General features: G+C 38.6%; 1 protein-coding gene across 1 annotated transcript; it reads left to right on the top strand.

Annotated features, from left to right (window-relative positions):
- Window positions 1-3,875: 3,875 nt before the first annotated feature.
- Window positions 3,876-17,451, top strand: LOC146322328 (lactase/phlorizin hydrolase-like). The gene is made up of 17 exons (XM_084724279.1): window positions 3,876-4,500; window positions 6,069-6,139; window positions 7,827-7,904; window positions 7,995-8,088; window positions 8,741-8,825; window positions 8,915-9,593; window positions 9,684-10,332; window positions 10,426-11,967; window positions 12,079-12,347; window positions 12,439-12,729; window positions 12,826-13,024; window positions 13,280-13,482; window positions 13,616-13,722; window positions 13,818-13,949; window positions 14,575-14,798; window positions 14,956-15,177; window positions 16,409-17,451. The coding sequence occupies exons 1-17, from the start codon at window positions 3,894-3,896 to the stop codon at window positions 16,618-16,620; spliced, it is 5,664 nt and encodes a 1,887-aa protein (XP_084580405.1). The 5' UTR covers window positions 3,876-3,893; the 3' UTR covers window positions 16,621-17,451.
- The last annotated feature ends 529 nt before the right edge of the window (window positions 17,452-17,980 follow it).

The raw sequence follows: 17,980 nt of genomic DNA, 5'->3' as shown, positions 1-17,980 counted from the left end.
TCTGAGGGTGGGGATCTACATGAGCCACTGGGTGGCTAACCTTTTATAGTAGGGCTGTTTACAAGCTTGAACTCTCAGTCAAACCAGTGTTTCATAACTGACACTACTGTAAGCAGGGGTCGCCACTTTATGGTGTGTGTGGTAACACTGGGTAGCCTTGAGTGTTTCTGATAAAATACAGAGGGTCGGATTTATGATGCACGCTAAAAACATACAGGTATGTGCAAGGTCAAGGAAGAAATTCACAATAAAATTAAGGCAACTTTTTTAGTGTGATATTAAATATCCATAAAGATAATGGTAGTATATACTTTGCTTTAATATTTTTGTAGTTTTGACACCTCTGGAGAGTAGAGATAAATTCCCCATGGAGTCCAGACATTGGTGGTGGTGTTCTTTGCTGAGACTGGGAGGTGGAGGAGGCTGAAGAATCTGTACAGACTGGGCGGTGATGTAGAGGTGGAGGGGTGTGCATAATAGCAACATGAAAAAACTAAAGGCAGAGAGTAAATTGGATTTTAAAAAACTGCGGAAAGATGATAGGCTAACAATGACGGTGTGTCACTGTGCTGTTGGACAGATGTGACCAGCTGATGTGAACAGCTGGTAACACAATTGACAGCCCCAGACTACGACAGCAAGGAAATTATGAGTGAGCATGTGTGAGAGGAGTGAAAGTCAGAATGAATGAGAAATAAACTATAGGCCTAATCATGCAAAGCATAGTCTTCCTGACTAAATTTTCATTATAGCATTATTTGAGCATCATGGTAGATCTGAAGTTTTTCAAGTAATGCTCGCAGCCCTGGAGGATGAGTGACCCTACATATTCGTAAAAACTTGGATTTTCTTCAGCCATTGTTAAGAAACAAGCCAACAAAACTTGCTAGCTAGTGTTAGCTACGGGAATTTTATTTGCCTTCACCTAAACTTCGCACACAAAAAAATGTTTACCAGCAGAAAAGGGGTCTATAGGAAAAATTTCTCAGGGTGCCACTTTGGGACCTGGGATTAGGATCGAGTTAATTTGACATATGCATCAAATCATAATTTGAGTTCAGCAAGAAATGTTGTTTTGGATCTAAAATTCTTTTCTTCTTTTCTTCACACCCGCTGCTGACACAGCATGTCTTTATTTATTACTGGCTATATAACACATAATATATAATATTATTGTTGTATCTTGAAATCTTAAATGCCAAGGACAGCTATTGTTAGGCAAAAGTACCTTCCTATACTTGCTTGATTTTGCTGATAAATCTGGCAACAGTATGTGCAGACGGATGCCACATGAAGCAGTCTGTGTTGAAGCAAAGATGTTTTCAGCACACATAAACCCCTAACATGACTCTTTAGTTTTATCTGTTTCGTTTAGATTTCTTTTCATCAGGTGCAAAATGTGACTTAGGGGGGCAAAATGTCTTGTACCTGGTTACATTGATGGGTGGTTCTCACCAAGCTTCTACCTCTCTGCAGGAAATATGAGGGTGAACCCTTCTCAGTTGAACTTACAGTGAGCCACTACAGTTAAAATGTAATATTGTGTTTGCTGCAGCATGTATATAAACATATTAAATTAAAAACTACAGGCAACATGGAAACAATAGCAAGAGAAACATAATTTATCATGTTCATATTAATTATACTAATTCTTTGAGACAGGAACACCTGGATTTCTACATGAATCCATAGGGAATCCAAAGGGTTTATGAATTTGAAGGTAATTATCTTTAACCTTTCAGAGATTTGATTAGTCATAGTTTTACAACCCAAGACTTTGAGTGTAATAACCCATGAGTGGGTCTGGTGATAATAGTTTATGATAATAACAACCAACAATGCATCTAGTGGGAGAGATATTCTTCTGATTCCATCTAACTCCACATTTCCTTCTTTGGGGCTGAAGCATAAAAGCAATTCAAAATGTGAGTCACAGGCGCCTCATGACCAAAAACGGTCACTATTTTGACTTGCTGTGGCTGCTCAGATGCATTTCTTACACTTATGTGGGTTCAAATAGGCCATCATAGGCAACAGCTGCTATATTCTCTCTCTCTCACTTTACTTGCATTCAGTACAGTATAGAAACAGCTTATTTTTAAAAAGCATTTTGTGGCTACATATTTCCAGGGTTGTTTCTAGAGGGGGGCCACAGGGGGCCCTGGTCTGACTGACCACCCCTCATTATCCTCAAAAGTATATTAGGTCATCTGCCCAATGAGAGGTGGGATGAGTATTTTCAAATGTGCATTGTTTTCTTTTGTATGTAACCCACTTTTATTTTTTCAAGTTTAATTTACTTAAATAATAAACCATAACAATAAAAGGATTTTTCACGATGGAATGTAAAGGATGAATTTAGGAGACTCTCAGCCTGAGGATAGAGATGCAATGGAGGCACGATTTCTTTTTGAGGATTTAAAAAATAAAGTATGGAAGCTTTATATTATATTTTTATACTAATTATCTTTTAAATAAAACTTCCAATCGCAGGAATATAAGAAACCATAAGGTGAATATAAGTAATTAATGCAGTAATTTGCATGCTTGTCATCATACCCAGTGTTGTGCAACACTTTGAAAGAGTTAACTCAAAGTTCATTTCATTAGATTCATTAGATTAAAATGAACTAGCCCAAGTTTATAGTTCACATTTTTTAATTTTGAATGAAGTTCATTGTTCATTGTGTTGTATTTATTTTATTTGTAAATGTAAATGTCAGTTTAATTCAATTCAAATAAGTAAAATTTTATAATAGTAACCTGTAAAAATACATATAGACTTTTGCTTTGAATGCAGAAAATGCCTGACATCTGAAAGATTTGAGTCACAAGTCACATTATTGGACACTACAGCAGTAATCTGATTACTTTGAGGTGATGAAAACATATCAGTTGTATTTCTAATTAGTGCACATACATATGTTTTTCATATAAAAAATGGCTTGATGTCTTGTATTTCAAGTAGTCTGAGTTATGAAAGATTTTTTTTAATTACAAGTTACAACTGACCTGGGTCTCCTCTATCTCAAAATAATGAGTTAATATCTTAAAATAATGACTTAGTATGTAGTCATTTTGAGAAAGTTTCTCATTTTTTTGAGATACATAGTCAATATTTTGAAATATTAAATCATTATTTTGAGATTCCAAGACATTATTTTGACAAAGTTTCTCATTATGACTTACAGGATATTTTTTCCATCATATAGTCAGAAATGTGCTTCTATAAATACAGGTGTTTGGAGATGAGTGTATAACGTGGATCAATCTGTGTGTTTCTCACTGGAAAACAGACTCCAGCTTTCAGTGTAGTTCATACGATTCACAGAATTATAAAGAAACATGAGGCTTTGTGATCAAGTGTTTATATCACGTCGACATGTCTGTCCATATTCATGCACACGCTCTCCTGCTGCATTCACACCTTTCAGCTGGTGATGTGAGCGCCGTTATCTCTCTGAGGAATGAACAACGCTCATGTTCATTAATTGCAAACTGATTTGTTCAGTTCACCATTCACTAAAAATATGAGCACGTTCAATGAACTCTGCACTTTTAGTGTGTTTAATGCACAACAATGATCATGCCTCATGCCAACTCTGCATAAGTCAGAACCTCACTCGGGCCGACCTGGTCAAAAAGTCTGGAAACGCCCCTGCATATTTCATGGTGTTCAAACACAAGTACAGGAGAAGGATGCAGTTATCACTTGATGTGAGTCCAGAGTCTTTCTGGCCATATCACACAGCTGCAATAAAACACTGACACTTGTACTGCTTAGGTGTGATATTGATCTTAATTGTGTAACAATGCAATAAGAAAAAAAACAGATTAGCTTTAAAGACCTTGGCTATCAGTGGATAATATCAGTCTATCCTTTTCAAGCCACAATGAAGCACCTATTGTGTGGTGCATTTTTGTTCGTTTTCTGCTTAAATGCTTGTCAAAGCAGCGAGGTGAATGGACAGAAGGACTTCATGCTTGTTGCAGGGCCTCTGAAAAGTTCAGGCAGTGCTGTGAACGATGCCTTCGATTGCAGTCATCCCATACCTCCAGGCTCCAGACGGTACTTTGAGCACCTCCAGAGCAGAGGGGTGAGCCACTTCAAAGTGCCGCTGTCATGGCCTCAGCTTCTGCCCACAGGCCTCTCCAGCCAGCCCCAGCAGGCTGTGGTCACCTGTTACCAGACCCTGCTGAAACAGCTGCTGGAGGTGGGCCTTCAGCCTCTGGTCATCCTCCACGGATCCACGGTGCCGGAAGCTCTGAGGTCGAGGTACGGCGGCTGGGAGAGCCAGGAGCTGGTGGAGATGTTTCAGCAGTATGCTGAGTTTGCCTTCCAGGAGTTTGGAGCGCTGGCACGCTCATGGGTGACACTGAGTGACTTGGACGATGTTCAGCATGAAAGGCAGCCTTCTGGTGCTCCCAGTCCTCTGCAAAATATTCTACAACTCAGCAAGAACCTTCACCAGATCTACCACCAAAAGTTTCCTGACAGAGGTAAGAAAAACTGACAGAAATCTTTCATTCTGTTGTGCAACCCTGTGTTGAATAATGACAAATAAATGACCTGGATGATACCTCGAGAAAAGAAAAAAAGGATTAAAGATGTGTTCCAGTAACTTAGTTCCTGTTTTCAGGATTGGTCATTTATGACTATGTTTTAATACATACATGGAACAGGAATTGTTAATACTCATCTAAAATATTATGTAATCACTATATTAAAGCTACTACAAGAAACTCTCATATTGTGTTGATTTTGAAGGACAAAAGTGTCAGTGTCACAAAATAGAATGTTAAAAAGTTACTACAGTTACAGTTAATAATTACTTGTTAAATGTTGTCTGTAAAGTATCCAAGTACCACAATATTAAAGTGATGTAACTTGATTATTTTCAGTTACTTTTGGATTATAGATGGTGTTCTTTTGTTTTGTAAAAAATGACTCAAAACAATTAATAGAATTTCAAAATAGACAGATTAATGTAATAGTTGCTTAATAATATGCAGCTCTAAGTGTTTTATTGTTGTTAGGTTCATTAGTTTGTCCAACTGTTCCTTCCTTTGTTGTGTGCAATTTATTGATCAGTTTATTGATTTAAAGACAGAAATTGGTGAAATTTCCACCCAGTGAAGCTTTTTCACTACAGGCTATGGTCATGAATTGTCAGTTGTGTGTTTTAAAATTGTAATCCTGCTAATAATCCCCATTTTATACTATACTAAATGTATCAATAATCTGATCATGCCTTTTTGTATCTCTACAGTCACTTTTTGTATCCTGATTAATTAAACCCGTAATCCCATTAAAAGTACTTAATAAAAAATCTCACCAACTTCCTTTTAGTTGGCTAATGTAAAACAAAAGGCTTGTTTCATCTGATTTAACAGAGAATCCGACCCAGTGGAAGCTACAGCTAAACAAATCTAATGCAGATGGTCTCATTTGATCATGTAGGTTACATAGAGGCTTCAGTATTACAATGAGAATGTTTTATAACCAGTTAAGACTCCTCATAGCAGCTTCACATAACATGATTTCTTTTTAGCGTGTCTTGATATAAACTTGTAAAAATGCTTAGTTTATGACCAACTAATAATCTTTCTTCATATCTGAAATCCTGCAACCTGTGCACAGATTATTTGTATATTCTCATACTTATCTCCATAATAAATCCAGGTGAGATCAATAAAATAATCTAAGCACGCGTTTCACTGTACAGCCGGCCTCAAGGCACCTTTCACAGCAGGCATCCTGATTGGTCAATGCACAAAAAGCACAATAAAAATGGTTCTGTTCTTTTCAAGTGTCCTAGTGAGCCAGTGTGCAAAATACCAGAACATTGAAGCTGAAACATCTTGAATGGAATTCATTTTACTTTTCATACCAGTGCTTTGTCAAAATATTCTCAGTGAACTGTTTATGCTTAGCTGAAAACAAGCTGAGGTCTGGCACATACTCCTCAGCTGGCAGAAACTTAAAAACTTGTGTACACAAAAGTTTTCTTTCAGCTTACATTGTGTGAAGAATGCTCTTATCCTTCCTTATCCTTCCATATTCACAGGGAGACATCTGTCAGTTGGGTTGAGAGCTACTGATGTTGCAATTCTTCCCCTGGTCAAAAGTTCAACTACGGTAAGGTGCATCTTCTATTCCCTTATACAGATTTATGTTTTATAAGTCCTAATTTTTCTTTATATAATAAAGCAGCCACTTATGAATGCCACGGCCCAATTTAAAACTCAATTTGAAAATCTTCTGCAGCCCACCCAAGCCTGATCAACATGTGATTAATCATACCAGTGATGAGATATAAGATACATTTCTGTGTTATAATGTGACAGGCCACCAAATAAGGTGTAACCCCTCATAAACCAGGGCAGAAAAATGAAAAATAACACTTCACTTAAATACCATGGCTTTGTTTAATGACTGACGTACTTTTTTAAAAAATAATCATAAGGTAATTTTAGGGTAATTTCAAACTTACATAATTACATTTTAAAAATGTTTTTTATTTAATTGTACAATACTAATTAACATAAATAGAACTGGTTAGTAATTTTCAATATTGTATCATTTGGTGGATTTTATGTTGCTTTCAAGTTCTACCTGTATTAATAAACATTTTCTACAAAGCAAAACACTTTTTGTCAGAAACAAATGCATTTTTTCAGCTTCTTCTCAGGCAATATTTATTTGTCTACGCTTAAATAAATCTCAATTAGCTCATTTGGATATAGGAGTTTTCTTAATTTAAGCCTCAGATAAATAAAAATACTCTGCAGGGAGACCAAAATAAAATGCTCCTCCTTAATTTCATCCTTAATCCCTAATTTCAACGACTTTGGGTAGTTGAATTTGCAGTGTGTTTTGAATCAATGTTTTATTGAAAATAAAGTATTATTCTTACAGAAGAGAGACAGCTTTTTGGTATGATGCTCCCCCTATATATTCACCAAATCTGTCTTAAAGAATTAAGACAAATTTCCACTTTGGTCTCATCAGATTTCACATAGTTAATGTGGTACTGCTCACTTTGTTCCTTCATATAAAGCTTCAATCTTACCACAGCACATTCTAGTATATCAGTTGTTGAGTGCATAAAGAGGACAGACTGCAACATAAGTCTTGCAGTTGTTTTATTGCTCCGTTTGGCCTCTTGGTATCTTTCTTGCCAAGTTTCCTCTTTGCGCAGATGTCCACCTAGAAGTGATAATCTTATTTAGACAAGGTCCTGTTGGTGCCTCATTTTCCATATTTAATTCAGCATGCTCTGAAGCACATTACCAGTCTTTAAATATCTTTTATGCCTCCCCTTATCTTAACTTTTTGATAATAACTTGTTGAGGATTACACGTCAGCAACATGTGATCAATGTCTGACTCAACAGAAAAGCAACAAAGCATTTAGATTACAGTGTGATCTGATCCTTTTCTGTGTGGAATATGTATGCTTTTTCAGTGTTGGAGAGGGTTTCTTTTCACAATCTAAAGACAGACAATTCAGGTTCTTATAAAACGCTGTGTAGATAATGCTTCTTTGCTCCAACTCTCTGGCTGTTACCTGGTGTGACATCCTACTGGGATTTTCTCCTGACCCCAAGAACCATAAATAAAGACAAAGAAAGCATAATTAGGACAATAAGAGTAAAAAATGCTATGGTGTTACTAAAAATTGTCAGAAATATGAACTTTTGATCAAAATGAAACCTGCTCTATGTAATGGTGTCTTACTGTAGACCCTGAGGCAGTAAAACTTCTTTTTCATTAAGACTCATGAGTGTGATAATACACTGTGCTCTATCTCCTATTTTGAACAGATGGATTTCTTGTCAGTGCACATTGAATATAACTGTGACTTTCCATTAGACTTTGCAAAGGAGCTGAGGAGCTTGCAGGTAAAGTAAACATTAAAATGTTTCTTTTCACTTGTCATATTTTGCATAGTTATTTCACTGCAGCTACATGCATGTTGTGTCATGTTGTAGATGTCCAGTGGGGGTTTGCCTATCCTGATATACAAGACAACTACTGTTGGTTGTTCCTACAGTCAGTTCCAGCTCCTTGGCAGTTTCCTACAAGGTAAATGTCATAACAGCTGACTTAATATAATTTGTTGTAGTTTAGTGGCCAGTATTTTCCTTTAAGGTCACAATGGAATGACTTTCTTTGCCTCCTTATCTAATGTTTCTGATATAATAAAACCTTTACAATCCTCTCTGTTTTTTATGACCAAACACATTATGACCACGTATCAAGGATAGCCTGTTGTAAATTGCAATATTGGAAACTTTTACAGTACAATCATCATGGGAGTGTTATCATATGGCAGTGATTAGCATACATTATTCTTGGAATGGTTTGTGAAAGTTTAACAAATACAGAAGATCATGTGCATGGTGCAGCACAGCTGTAGGACTCTTCTGTTAATACATTAATGCATAAAACAGAACTAATAGCAAATACTAACATGGTAAACTAAGATTTTGAACATGGTGAACACTCTACCTTCTTAGCATCAACATGTTAGCAGTGTCAATATCATCATGTTAGGATGCTGACATTAGCATTTAAGCCAAATCAGTTGTGTTCGTACATACAGTCTCACAGAGCCACTGGCATGGCTGTAGACTCCATTATTACAGAATAAAAAGGAATATATCTTTGTACTTCTGCATTTTTCAGTAATATTGATCATATATCTGTCAGTAACTTTGTCATACACTTGTGGCAGTCTTGAAGAACAATGACCTCAACATTGTGGGATGTGACATGATGGATATGTTGGGTAAGCTGGACATACAGGACGTCCCACCTAGGTAACAGTTTATCTTGTACAGTTTCATATGTATTGATAATGAATTTGTTTCATCTATGTTTACATTATTGTTTATATCTTTTCAAACAGTCATGGTACTTCAGAGAACAATGGAATTGCAGCATTTAGAAACAGTTATCAGACTGTGTGGGACAAGTTTAGGGCCCAAACGACAACACAACGAGATCTTTTCTTAAATGACTCATTCCCCTCTGGCTTTCAATGGGCCACATCCAGTGAGTCCTTCAAGGTTGAAGGAGGCTGGTTAGAAGATGGGAAAGGACAGACCATCTGGGACCGTTTTGGTCATGATGGCCAGGCCTACGGAAATCAAACAGCTGATCTAGCTTGTGACAGTTACCACAAGGTGGATTATGATGTCTATCTGCTGCGAGGTCTTCATGTCAACACCTATCAGTTTTCCATCTCCTGGGCTCGTATTTTCCCCTCAGGCCACCGGAGCAGCCTGTCAGAGAAAGGTGCTCTCTATTATGACAAGCTGATCAATGCCCTCATTGAGTCTGGCATACAGCCTGTGGTCACACTGTACCACTGGGATCTGCCCCAGGCCCTGCAGGACTATGGCGGATGGACCAACACTTCCATTACTGAGGCTTTCAAAGACTATGCAGACTTCTGCTTCTCCAGATTTGGAGACAGGGTCAAGACCTGGAACACAGTCAGTAGCCCCTGGGTGGTGAGTCATGCTGGGTATGGCACTGGTGAGCATCCTCCTGGAGTAAAGGACTATGTGGTTGCCTCCTATCAGGTGAGAACAATAATCTTACCATAATGCAAATATATACTGTTTAATTGTCATTTTGATACATTGACCTCAGGATTTATTTGGGCTTTACAGGTCACTCACAATATGCTCAAGTCACATGCTGAGGCCTGGCATGTCTACAATGACAAGTACAGGAAGACACAAGGAGGGAAAGTAGGCATCGCATTGAACTCTGACTGGTCTGAGCCCATGGACCCTTCCAAACCTGAGGACATAGCAGCTGCAGATCGCTACCTGCAGTTCATGCTGGGCTGGTTTGCACATCCCATATTTGTAGATGGAGATTATCCTAAAACACTCAAGACTCAAGTAGAACAGAAAGTAAATGAGTGTCCAAACTCTGTGCCTGCAAAACTTCCGGTTTTCACTCCTGAAGAGAGCAAGAGGATACATGGAACAGCTGACTTTTTGGGATTAAACCACTATACCTCTCGGCTGGTCAGCAACAGTGTTGGTGGCTGCACCCCTGGTCCTCAAGGGGTGGGTGACTTCCAGGCACATGTGGACCCTTCTTGGTCCTCAACAGCTTCTGACTGGATCTTTTCTGCACCATGGGGTCTCCGGAGACTTCTAAACTACATTTCCACAGAATACCTAACTGTTACGAAAGTGCCCATTCATATAAGTGGGAATGGTATGCCTACTGTGTACGATGGGGACACTCTCAATGACAACCTGAGAATACAGTACATGAGAAGTTACATCAATGAGGCCCTGAAAGGTTAGTTTTTGTAATTACTCTTCTAGGAAACCATCTTTTGCAGTGTTGAAAGAATTTCAACTTAAATGTCCTGTTGTTTGTGTTCTTTTGCAGCAATACTTCTCGATAAATTGGATGTGCAATGTTTCACAGTGCAGTCACTCATGGATGGATTTGAGGGAAAGCAGGGTTACAGCCAAAGATTTGGTCTTCACCGTGTCAACTTTGAAGATGCAGACAGGCCAAGAACCCCAAAGCAATCTGCCTATTTCTACTCTGAGGTTATCAAGCAAAATGGATTTAGTTTAGACAAAGGTGTTGTCTTTAAAGGGGCAAAGATGCAACTCATCCGCCGTTCAACTGCTTTACCCCCTTCAGAGGTTCCATCAAAGTCAAAGGTTGTCTGGGAGAAATTTTCACACCAGTCCAAGTTCGAGAGAAAAGTGTACCAATATGGAACTTTCCCACAAGGATTCAGTTGGGGAGTATCGTCTTCAGCTTACCAGATTGAAGGGGGCTGGAATGCTGATGGGAAGGGGCCCAGCATCTGGGATACATTCACCAACAAATCTGGCAGTACTGCAAATGGAAAAGTAGCCTGTGACAGCTATCACAGACTTGAAGAAGACCTCTACATGCTTCGAGCTCTGAGGGTAAAGTCTTACAGATTCTCACTGTCCTGGTCGAGGATCTTTCCTAATGGTCATAATACCTCCCTGAACCAGAAAGGTGTTGACTACTACAACAGACTCATTGATGGCCTTGTAGCGTATAACATCACTCCCATGGTGACACTCTACCACTGGGACCTCCCTCAAGCTTTGCAAAAAGCTGGTGGCTGGGAAAATGAAGACATGATCAACATTTTTAATGAGTTTTGTAACTTTTGTTTTGCCACCTTTGGAGACAGAGTGAAATTTTGGATGACCTTCAACCAGCCTCAGACAATTGCGTGGTCAGGATATGGACTTGGACAGATCCCACCAAATGTTAAGAACCCAGGAGTTGCACCATACAGAGTTGCACACAACCTTCTAAAAGCACACGCCAAGGCTTACCACACATATGATGATAAGTATCGCAAATCCCAAGGTGGTCTAGTATCTATTGCCCTCAATGCCGATTGGGTTGAACCTGAAGATGTTAATGTTCCCCGTGAAGTGGTGGCTGCTGATCGAGCTCTGCAGTTCCAACTAGGCTGGTTTGCACACCCCATTTTCAAGAATGGTGACTATCCTGATGCAATGAAGTGGCAAGTTGGAAACAAAAGTGAACTCCAAGGTCTATCAGAGACAAGACTACCTACCTTTACTGAACAAGAAAAGAGCTTCATCAAGGGGACTGCTGACATGTTCTGTGTAAATCATTACACTACAAAGATTGCACGGCATGCTACATTGAGGCTTAACCCTAAATCTTATGCAAATGACCAGGACTTCTTAGAAGAAGAGGAAAGCGATTCACCAACAACTGCAATCAGTAAACAGAGAGCTGTAGCATGGGGCTTGAGAAGACTCCTCAACTGGATCAAAGAAGAGTACGGAGATCCAGACATTTACGTTACGGAGAATGGAGTAGCAACAGAGACTAAGACAACCTGGGATGACAGTGCCAGAGTATTTTATTACAAGACCTACATTAATGAGGCTTTCAAAGGTGCCCTAGCAGAAATGCACTTCATAAGAAAAATATGAATGACTTTCATGACCATTAACATTTTTAATCTTGATCATTTATTTGTCTCTTTGTGTTTCTGTATAATAACAGCCTATGACCTTGATGGTGTGAAGGTGAAAGGATACATAGCAACATCTCTCATGGATTCTTTTGAGTGGCTTAATGGGTACAAAGTTGGATTTGGGTTACACCATGTGGACTTCACTAACCCGTCCCGGCCAAGAACGCCCAAGTACTCGGCTCATTACTACTACCAAATCATAAAAGACAATGGTTTCCCTACAACAGATGATGAGAAAATGCTTCATGGATATTTTCGCAATGATTTTATTTGGAGTACTGCAACAGCATCATACCAGGTAACTGTTAAGATGAAGCCATTTTCTTGTAGCTGGATCTGAGACTTGCACATATATTCAGTAATCTCTGTTTCACATTTCCTGTCCCCAGATTGAAGGGGGATGGAGAGCAGATGGAAAAGGTCTCAGCATCTGGGACAAGTTTGCTCACACTCCTCTCCGAGTGCTCGATGATGACAATGGGGACATAGCCTGTGACAGTTACCATAAAGTAGATGAGGACGTTGCTATATTGAAGCAACTTAAGGTGAACCATTATCGATTCTCCATATCCTGGCCGAGGGTCCTTCCTGATGGAACCACCAAGCACATTAATGAGGCTGGACTAAACTACTACCACAGACTGGTGGATGCACTGCTTGCTGCAAACATCAAACCTCATGTATGTGTAATGCTTTTCAGCATATCAAAAAAAAAAAAATACAATGGAAACTTTGGTAAATTCACTAAAATTTAACTGGTTTTCCTTTGCTGTCAGATCACTCTTTACCACTGGGACCTTCCTCAAGCTCTACAGGATATCGGGGGCTGGGAGAATGAGACTATCATTGACAAATTCAGGGATTATGCTGACCTCATCTTTAGCCGTCTTGGCCACAAAGTGAAATTATGGATCACCATTAATGAGCCGTACAATGTTGCCAATGTAGGCCATGGCTATGGAGCAGCTGCCCCAGGTATGCTTTTATGTTACACTCTCCCTCACACTAATGTATGTTGTATATTCTAGAAGTAACAGCAAATGATAAGATCAATGAGGAGACTTTAGAAGAAGAGCTTTACAAGATTGGAATCTGTATTAAAGCAGAGTGTGGAGTGCAGAGCATCTGTTTTCTGTTTCACAATAATCCTTAATCTTGATTTTTCTAAACCAAAAAGCATAAAACCAAACAAAGTAGCAATTCTGACTGTTACTTGTCGTGTGTGTTCAGGGATCAGTTTCCGACCAGGCACTCTGCCCTACATTGTGGGTCACAACCTGCTTAAAGCTCATGCGGAGGCCTGGCATCTCTATAATGAGAAGTACCGGGCCACACAGAAAGGACTGATCTCCATCACCATCAACTCTGACTGGGCAGAACCCAGAAATCCCTACAAGCAGGAGGACATTGATGCTGCAAGGCGTGTGGTGCAGGTACTGTCAAAAACAAAAAAGGAAATATTTTACATGTCTTACTGTATGTGTTCTTCTTTTGTAGGCACATTTTATAATAGACATGTAGGGCAATAATTGGAGTCTCTGACATCTGTCCTGTCTCTTTGTGCAGTTCTACATTGGCTGGTTTGCCCATCCTGTATTTAATGGAGACTACAGCAACATGATGAAGACAATCATTCGAGAGCGAAGTTTAGCTGCTGGTCTGCCAAAATCTCGGTACTATACAAACTGACATTTAAGCCTGATTGAGAAATAATGAAAAATGTTCTGTTTGTCAGATGAATTTGATTGGTTCCATACAATCTCCCCAGGCTGCCTGAGTTCACTCCTGAGGAGATTAAGAGGATTAAGGGTACCTATGATTATTTTGGTTTCAACCATTACACCACTGTCCTGGCATTCCCTGTGGAGTATGGAGACCTTCAGCACTATGATGCCGATAGGTAAGAAAGTACCAACATACTGACAGTAACCAAGTGGAAGAATCATATGTAATAACATGGCGATCAGCTGAAAATTGTTTCCACTTCACCGTGTGCTTTATTTGAACCTTAAGGGGACAGTTCATCCCAAACTCAAAAATACACATTTTCTCCTGGCCTGTAGTGCTATTTATCCATCTAGATTTCTGCGAGCTCCAGAGTCCAGCCGTAAAGATGTCTGCCTTCTCTCCAATAAAATAGGACTAAATGGCAATCGGCTTGTGGTGCTCAAAGCATTTAATTCAAAAAGTGTCTCCTTCCAGAAATCATGACCCAGTTATTCAAGATAATCCATAGAGATGATAGAGGGAGATTCAACTGCAGAAAGAAAATAGTCCCTACATGAAACTGCTCACAACAAGGTCTGTGGATTATCTTGAATAACTGGGTCATGATATTTGGAAAGAAACACTGGTTTTGAATTTTTCAAATGCCTTGTTGGCGCTTTGAGTACCACAAGCCAAATCTAGATGGGACAAATAGCACTACAGGCAAGGGGGGAAAAATCTGTATTTTTGATTCTGGGGTGAACTGTCCTTTTTATTTTTGCAAAATAAATTAATTTTCACTGATCTGATTTACTCAGGGGTGCAGGAACAATTGCTGATCGTACCTGGCTGGATTCAGGTTCGTCTTGGCTGAAGGTCTCACCATTCGGATTCCGGAGGATATTAAACTTCATTAAGAAGGAGTATGGGAATCCACCTATTATTATTACAGAAAATGGCATGTCAGAGCGGGGGCCTATTGACCTAAATGACATTCATAGGATCTACTACTATGACAAATACATCAACCAGGTGCTGAAAGGTATCAAACCAAAACTTTCATTCTATATTTTTTAAAGATGTAATTTATTATTTTGTCAATTTGGCAGCATCTCATATGAAGTATGTCATGTACATTAAAAAAAAAAAGAATTGAGTGTGTATATGCATTCCTAACAGTGTTCATTTTCTTCTCCCAGCTTACTTGCTAGATAATGTCGATATCCGTGGTTACACAGCTTGGTCGCTGATGGACAACCTCGAGTGGGCCACTGGCTTTTCAGAGAGGTTTGGCCTCTTCTATGTCAATCACTCAGACCCTAACCTGCCTCGAGTGGCCAAGTCTTCTGTTGCCCGCTACGGCGCCATCATCAAGTGCAACGGATTCCCCGCGGGACCTCATGAGTGCTTGGAGTCTGAACGTAAGTTGATGCAGACCTGCTAAGCAGGCTTGAGGAGTGACAGATTACATGTAATGGGATTACAGATAGGAAAAAATGTAACTGTGTTCCATTACAGTTACAGATAAAAAAGATGTGATCAGATTACAGACACATTTAGTCAAAATGGGGATTATTAGTAGGAGTACAATTTTAAAATAAAGAATGATATACTACCATACACAGTGAATACAGCTGCCAACTCATTATCATGGCCTCTAGTGAAAAAAAAAGCTTCACTGGGTGGAAATATCACCATTTTTTGTCTTTCAATCAAGCGATCAAGCGATAAATTGCACACAACAAAGGAAGGAACAGCTGAACAAACTAATAAACCAAACAACAAACATAACACACTTAGAGCTGCAGTGATTGTTTTATTATTACTTGTTGGAATTAAATTCAACTGCATCAATTTTAAAATCGAGTAATTGTTTTGAGTCATTTTTTAAGAAAAAAAAGTGAAACTTCTCTGATTTCAGTTTCTTAAATGTGAATATTTTCTGGTTTCTTTACTCCTCTTTGACGGTAAACTGAATATTTTTGAATTGTGGACAAAACAAGACATTTGAGGACGTCATCTTGGACTCTGATCAACATTTTTCACCATCTTCTGACATTTCATGGACCAAACAACTAATCGATTAATTGAGAAAACAGTTGAATGATTAATCAATGATGAAAACAATCATTAGTTGCAGCCTTAAAAACATACATTATGCTAAACAATGTCCCCATATTTTATATTGAGGTAATCCAAAAGTATTGTAAAGTAATCAAATTACATTAAATTAAGACTGTGATACTTAGATTACATTACTGACCACATTTTTAAAGAGGTAATTAGTAACTGTATCAGAGTACTTTAGAGAGTTAGTTTTTAAGTAACTCTCCCAATCCTCTCTGTAAACACAATTTTATTACCTTTGGACAAGGCCAGGCTTAAAGTTTCCTTTTATTTTCATGAGGAAACTCAATTTAACTAGCAGGCATTATAATCTTGTCATTTAACTCTTGCTGAAAAAGTGTACAAGCATTGTTTTCCAGAATATATCCTGAATAATATATTTCTTCAATAGACAACAATATTCAGGGATGGTAGAACTTTAGATTTTAAGGACTAGTAAATTTTTCTGTACCCATCTCTAAGATGTAAAAAACAATTATGGTCAGTAACCTGTTGGACATGATAACTTTGGTTTCTTTTCTACAGCAACGGTCACACCCACCTCTAACAGCACTGTGAGCTTCCTGGGCATGAGGCTCTCCATCAGTGATGCTGAGACCGGACTTAACACCACATTCGCTCTCCTGATTGTTGCCATCTTTGGAGCCATTTGTTCATCCTTCTGCTTCTTTAAGGCAAACAAAGCAAGAAAAAAAGTAAATAGGGTCAAATGTATGGACATGAAAAATAAATTGTAATTGTCTCAGTAAGTATCCCAGATGCATATTCATGTAAAAAGCATTTGATAAGACCTCCTAAATGTTAAGAAGGTTAGATAAAATATTTCAGACACTCCTTGCAGGCTGTAAACATCTTAATTCTTGTACTAAGAGCTGATTCCCCAAATACCTTTTTTCATATATCTAATAACTATTGTTACTGCTGTTCTAATGTCTTGGTTTATGATTAAAAAATCTAGTTTGCTCATGATCCATGTTATTTGATTTCCTCTTAAAGCTCTTCCTCTGTATCTATCAGTCCACAGACTGCAGCACAAAATGTTCAGACATGACATTCTTTATGTCTATAATGAGAAGCGCTGTGAATTATATGACAGTCATGATACGCACTTACATTGTGAAACAAAAGATATTGCGCCATGCATGAAATACTGACTTGCATAAGTCAGACATCTGTTCTATTACTCAATAATGCTGTGAAAAGAAGTCAACTTTTGGTTACATCATTTTGGGTGCTGCAGCTCTGTCGTCTGGTCTCTTAAACCCCACTGCTACAAACTGCAAACTAGACGTGTGGTTTAATATCAACACTTGTAGAAACCCCCACACACCACTAGAGGACACTGTTGATTTGAACATGTAGATTTTTAAGAGGCCACTCAGACCCTTGTAACTTTTTTCACCGCTGACAATCCTATGAAGGAAACACTATCATATTGTCACACTGATGTTATATTTCCTAATTTTGTTTTAATGATTTGGCGTATGCTTCAATTCATGTTTCGAGCCACTTGAAACATGTACTGTGTACTAGCACTGAGTATAAACCCATAAAAAAAAATAAAAAATGGTGTTGAAGGAGAACTTGGTCACTTTTCATGTGCATGTCCAGTGCTGATGCTATCTAATTGAAGCAATAAAATCCTCAGTGAGTGATACATTGAGTGACAAAGCTGAGTTCTGTTGTTCTTCCTGCATCCATTGAGGTCACTGAACATATTAACAGGCTGTGGGTGTCAGAAGCTTGCATGCAATATGTCTTGGTACACAGAAACTGCCAGCATGGCTCTGCAAGGTCAATAGAGAGCCTCAGTCACACCCCTTCTGTTGGACCACCATGGGACCTAACTTTGGAAAAAATATGAACTGTAATCAATGGTGATTAATTTTTTTTTTATCCAGTTTGAATTGTGCCACAAACACCATGTCTGTCAATTTAAAAGATAGTTTTTCTAAGCCAAGGCAGTCACAATTCATTGTACAACAGTTGAAGTATCAGACTGTGAAGATGCGTCATTAAAGAGACTACACACCCAGTAGTCACCAAGGTGTCATGATTTTATCCCTCCAAAAGCTAATGTTAGCTGCTGAAGCTATA

The sequence above is a fragment of the Lutjanus erythropterus genome, chromosome 8, assembly GCF_056507025.1.
Source record: "Lutjanus erythropterus isolate fLutEry1 chromosome 8, fLutEry1.hap2, whole genome shotgun sequence".
NCBI classification, from domain to species: domain Eukaryota; kingdom Metazoa; phylum Chordata; class Actinopteri; order Lutjaniformes; family Lutjanidae; genus Lutjanus; species Lutjanus erythropterus.
The sequence above is the reverse complement of the archived record's forward strand: the minus strand, read 5'-3'. Positions and strand labels throughout refer to the sequence as shown.

Bases quoted from the DNA above. Each gene is read 5' to 3' on its own strand.
- LOC146322328 (XM_084724279.1), top strand. From the start codon at position 3,894: ATGAAGCACCTATTGTGTGGTGCATTTTTGTTCGTTTTCTGCTTAAAT. The intron at 12,348-12,438 runs GTAACTGTTAAG...TCCTGTCCCCAG, and splicing joins CTGCAACAGCATCATACCAG to ATTGAAGGGGGATGGAGAGC. The intron at 13,723-13,817 runs GTACTATACAAA...CAATCTCCCCAG, and splicing joins GCTGGTCTGCCAAAATCTCG to GCTGCCTGAGTTCACTCCTG.